This window comes from Juglans microcarpa x Juglans regia, chromosome 7D (genome assembly GCF_004785595.1).
Source record: "Juglans microcarpa x Juglans regia isolate MS1-56 chromosome 7D, Jm3101_v1.0, whole genome shotgun sequence".
Lineage (NCBI taxonomy): Eukaryota > Viridiplantae > Streptophyta > Magnoliopsida > Fagales > Juglandaceae > Juglans > Juglans microcarpa x Juglans regia.
Genome location: NC_054606.1, coordinates 25,228,962 through 25,234,471, shown reverse-complemented (window position 1 = coordinate 25,234,471; position 5,510 = coordinate 25,228,962). Strand labels below are relative to the sequence as shown.

At 39.1% G+C, this 5,510-nt stretch overlaps 1 protein-coding gene across 3 annotated transcripts; it reads right to left on the bottom strand.

Moving 5' to 3' along the window:
- Nucleotides 1-134: 134 nt before the first annotated feature.
- LOC121239978 (protein EMSY-LIKE 3-like) lies at nt 135-5,296 on the bottom strand. 3 transcript variants are annotated; one of them, XM_041137396.1, is made up of 10 exons: nt 4,850-5,294; nt 2,975-3,180; nt 2,780-2,889; nt 2,434-2,674; nt 2,146-2,331; nt 1,996-2,064; nt 1,276-1,521; nt 1,128-1,196; nt 985-1,048; nt 135-523 (listed from the first exon to the last, which is right to left on the bottom strand). In XM_041137396.1, exons 1-10 carry the CDS (start codon nt 4,875-4,877, stop codon nt 399-401), a joined length of 1,344 nt encoding a protein of 447 aa, XP_040993330.1. In that variant the 5' UTR covers nt 4,878-5,294; the 3' UTR covers nt 135-398. The 3 variants fall into 3 exon arrangements, with proteins under 3 accessions (XP_040993330.1, XP_040993331.1, XP_040993332.1); XM_041137397.1 differs by having other exon boundaries at nt 135-520; nt 4,850-5,291; XM_041137398.1 differs by lacking the exon at nt 1,996-2,064 and having other exon boundaries at nt 4,850-5,296.
- Between the last annotated feature and the right edge of the window lie 214 nt (nt 5,297-5,510).

The window sequence follows — 5,510 nt, the reverse complement described above, 5'->3', positions numbered from 1 at the left end:
TGTTTACTTGCAGGATTAGATTGTTCTTTTGGATTCCATGAGCCATCCCAGTGAAAAATTGGTCAGCTGTCCATAGAACTTGGCCCGTTAACCATTGTTATTGCCAAATAATATGAGAGAGAGAGAGAGAGAGAGAGAGGCAACCACGAGAATAGTATGCATTTGTCAAAATAATCTTTACAAGGTCAAGTCTTCTAGTTAAATGTTTTGCATCAGCATTTTCCCTGCTAAACTTACACATACATTAAAACCAAGCCTATTTTTCTAACCACAGAGACCCCTAGGCTCTAGCCAAACTAAACACTAGGGTGATCGTAACATTAGAGAAAAACATACTACAGGCACACATTCAGTATGTCGGCGCCTTCTTGACGATCATGTATGCAACTTTACTCTTTCTAGCCATTTTTATCCTCATGTGAACCTTCAACTACTCTACGCTCGCCTATTTCGTCGTATTGCCGCTTCCTCCATCCTTCTTGATCCACTGGTCGTCCCTGTGAGAATGGGTTTTCTCCATCTGCTTGGAAGCCAAAGGAGAAAGAGAAAAGTATTCCTTGCATCATTAATACAAACATCAAAAGTTTTTGTTGCGTCCCAGAAACAAAAATGCACGTGAATGCCAATTCTAGGGAGTGTCACTGGCAAGATGTATGATGTGAAAATAGGGTCAATATCTTGAATGGTCTTTTTGTATTTGACCCCAGGTCGGAAAAAAATTACCACCTTAGAAATTTAGACCGTCAGAAAACAGCATGAACTCTTATGTTCGAACCATATAAGACGCTCACTTCAGTCCCATTTTCGACACTCAAGTTTTGGGGGCAAAAATGAATTGACGATTAATTAACAAAATAATACAGGGAGCAGCATCGTCAGATCTAAATATACAAAAAGTAAAATAAATAGATACAACAGAAGGCAGCACTACTTTAATTAACTTGATCTACTATATAACATTGTTATCTGTCAATTAGTTATTACCACTTTCACCGTCAGATGCATCTTCAAGCCTTTCAATTGCATCCACCAGGGCTTGTTCATGCTCCTGCAGTTCAAAGAACACATCACTATTGTCGGAATGAAAGAACATGCAAGATAAATTGTAGAAGATGCTTGGTTCTTACTTTCAGCACTTTTTTAGCTTTCTCGATTTCCATGGGATCAGGATGACTGGCACCAAAAACTTTTTCCACCTGTTTAAATTTTACAGAAATTAGGGAAAAGCAAGTCACCATACTTACAGTTAATTCTAACAATCAATTGCTTTCATACCTCCTTGATAAGAGTATCTGTGTGAACTATTTCAATATCACCCATTGCCTTCTTCCCAATTCCATTTTGTGACAAGGAAAACTCTTTCTTCGATTGACCCTTTGACATTCCTCTACCTCTTCCTGCGCCGGTAACTGCACCACCACGTGCCATGGATTTCTTAACCCCCCGGCCTGGTCCAGGATGACCAATCTTATGAGAAACTCCAGGATCCTCACCTTCCCACTTGATATCTTCAGGCGATATCTAGCATTTATAGATTAACAAGGAAAAAATATCAAGAAAAAATTCTCATTCGTGAACTAACAGGAAGTCAAAAACATTGCAAACACGTCAGCCACAAAATTCTCTTCTAAACTTTTCAAGTCTTTTCCACACATCCATTCCCCACCACTAGCAACGTAAATCGTTCGAAAATGAGTCATAATTTGATGTTTAATTTTTCTTTTGATAAGTAAGAGTAATTAATTCCCCACCACTGCCATTTGATGTTTAATTAATAAACTAACCCTATGAAAACCACAGCTTGGCTTCATAATGCAAGCTTCAAACTAAACCTTTGTGAATGGGATAAAGAACAAAAGGCACTGTGGGAATAACTATAGTCATCAGCATTCAAGAATCTTCAATTTTCAGCACATATAGGATATATATTGCATAGAAAATATAATGATTTAAAATAGATCATCTATTGAGGCTCTAACATGCCAAGGCATTTACCTCTTTGAGATTGACCCACTCCCAAGTTTCATCTGTTGTATTAATATCATACACCAGGGCATGTCGGCCCTATTAAACATTTTGAAATTAGTAAGCTTAATGGAGGCCCATCAATTTTTAAATAATGTATGGTCAACAGTAAAAACGCACCTCAATACGGTTGTAGTCAGTTATTACTGCCTCATAAAAGTGGTTATCTTCAGGCCACCTTGTCCAGACTTTTCTTCCAATTAGTGGATCATAGGTTGTGGGTTCAGCAGGTTCATTGGTCGCAAAGGCACCCGAAGAAGCACGATTACCAATCTGGGCCCTTCCTGTGAGACCAGTAGAAGGATACTGCATGGGCATCATCGAGGATGCAGCAGGCAATGTTCCCAGTCAAAAGCAATAGAGGAAAATGACAACAAAACAGATAATATTGAAGACCTTCTTACGTACTGATTTTGGCTTCTTGCTCCTTGATCCTGGAGGAGGAGGACCTCGTCTCAAGGCTGATGAAGATGGTTGCCCAGATGGATGCATCGCAGGAGATGGTGCACCAAGGGACAAGGAAGCCACAGATTGTGATGTTTTCTGTTTCTTGCGTGATGCTGAAACTGTGGGACTAGGTACGGGCTCGTGAACAGGCTGAACAGCATTGAGCATGCCAGATGGGGGCCCTCTTGCCTTCCTCCATTCCCTACAGAACGATTCATTGCACTTCCCATTAAAATAAAAGCCTAACTACAAGTCAGCACAGGCTGGACAAAAGCTAATCAGCAGAATATGTCCAACATATTCGGACCTTATCCTCCTAATGATATCATCAGCATTAACCCTGGATAGAAGCTCTCTGTGTTCCTCATCTGATACTCTGAGCTCCTTTCTAAGTTCTGTAATTAAGCTTTCCTTGTCCTAAATAATTGATAACACAAAAGCTTAAAAAACAACAGTACAGGGTAAACTACACAAACGAGTACAGAAGATATGAACACCTTACCCAAGTGATCGCATCAGATTGAGCTTTGAATGCCCGAAGGACTGAACAATATGCTTCTTGCTCAATCTGGTGGATCTGGGTTTCCATATCGCCGTGCATCCTAGGTAATGGAGCAGAACCAACAACTGCAGATCTTCCATTTCCAGCTGTGTGGCCTGCTCTTTGGAATCTATTTTGATGTGAAGGAGGAAGGTCATCATCTGTTCCTGTAGTTGTTTCAAATAAAGCTGGCTCATTAGATGAACACCTTTCTAGGATGTGGTAGATAAATATTCCAAGAAGTGTGCTAGGTTCATAAAAGTGAAATTCACAAATTGCTTTGGCTAAATGTGATATGTTAGTTTACTTCACATGAAAAAAAAAAAAAAAAAACTTTACAATCTGATTTACCACAACAAGCCACATCAGTTTGAGAGTCTACTTTTATGAGATATTTTTGCGAACCAAAAATTTCTCTTCTCAAAATTTTCCATAGAAAAGAAGAAAGGTAAAATATCCTTCAATTGGGTTCACAATGTATATGGACTCAGAAAACTGGCACATAATTTGGCTTCTGATGCACCAACAGCAATGCCATCATTTTCACAGGGAAACAAGATAATAAATTAATACAGGTTATATCAGTAGGCCACAACCCCTAGGGTTTGGCTCAAGTGGCAAGGCCCTCGGTCTTTATGGTATGCTCCCTCCAGGTCTAAGGTTTGAACCCTCTTGGGTGCAAACAATTTCTAGAAGTCATTGGGCTGGAGAGATTTCCTCTTGAAATACCCAAGGTGCACTTGAGGAAAACTCCTTGCCAAGAGCCTTTGCCCCCCGGGGTTAGTTGGGACTTTGTTTCCGTACACCCGGCGCCAAAAAAAAAAAAAAAAGAAAGGAGGCCAGTTCTGCTTTCTGTTCATCAGGTTACTATAGTAAAAAAAAAATACATTATCCTCCGAGCAGACAAAAGAGGGGACAGAGAGAGAGAGAGAGAGAGAGAGACAGAGACAGAGAGATTTCATGCCATGTAGAACTTTAAATTGTAAAATTATAACCAAAACACTCGTCCTACCTCTACCCATAAACCAATCAAAAACAGTAAGTTCGATTAAACTCATCAAAATCCCAATAGGAACCTAAAAATGAACACCTAAATACCTTTAAAAACCACAAAAAAAAACTCAAATTAATGCAGTCCCGAGTACAATTACAGAGTTTGTGAATAGTTACTTATCAAAAAAAAAAATTAGAGAGTTTATTACCATCACTTTTCTGCAAATATGTCAAAAAAAAGACCCAGAATTCACTTCAAACAGACATTGAAACTGCTAATAATCATAGATTGCTTCAGGAACCTTACAAAAACAATTGAAGAAAAACAGGTTCATAAGCAACTATTTACGACAGAACATGAGCTTGGTTTCAAAAGATTCATAAAACAACAAACAGACACCAAAAGTCGAAATTTTAAATAAATCGATTCCTTAGAAGGAAGATTATACAACTGAAAAAAAAAAAAAAAAACTTCAATGTAACAATACATTAAGCTAAAGCCTATTCAATTCATCATAGCTCCTTCAAAATGCAATTTTTTTAAGTCAAGACAGCGATACTCCACGAAAATTGTACCTCATCTTACTAAAAACAGAAGAAAACCAAAACTTTCTTCAATACACAATCCACAACAATTCAGGCAAAGTGAACCGACTTTCAACCTTTCAGAGGTTAAAATAAAACCAAATGACAAAACCATAAACGAGGAGCAATTGCACAGCTAACATGAAAGAACCCAAAAATTATCAACACCCATCTCTGATTCACCGAAATTAACCTATCAAAAACCCTAGAAACCCAGAAAATAGGTTGAAAAACATAAGATCTTTGAAGTAAGCTCACCACTGCTATCAGATAGCTCGAATTCCATGAATCCGCCAAATCAAGTTTGACCAAAAGAAAACCTATCGAACCCAACGTCAGAACCAGCTTCGAAACCCCGATTATTCGGTCAAATCTATCGAGACCGCCAGTCGCTCCTAGCCGAAACAGGTCGTACGAAAATGACTGAGACGAATTGGTGGAAAACTTGGTCCGATTTGGAAGCAGAATTCGGTCCCGGAAACTCCAGGGAAGTTGAATTTGTGGTGCAGTGGGTGATAGAACGCGATCGAATTGTTTAACAGGGAGTGTGGTTTGGTTGGGTAAATTTCTTAAGAGTTTTGGGGCCAAGTTAAAAATCGAAATAATTGTGGGGCTAAATTGGGTAGAAATCTTGACAAGTGGGGGCTTTGAGAGAGAAAGAGACAGAGGGAGTGCGGACTTGAGTTTGATGTTTATGGCGTCGCGCCCTAACTTTTTTACAGTTAATAATGGAGCCTGAGTTCCGCGGCAGCTAAATACTGTGATCGAGTGTGTTTCCTCATACGACAAGTCGTGTGTTTGTCTGTTATTCTGCCTTGTCTTTCTCGTTTTCTTTTTTTGGCCTTTTTGTTGAGTTTACAAAAGGATCGGAAAAGGAAAAGGCCGAAGGGTATCCAAATGAATAAATATAGAGAGAGCA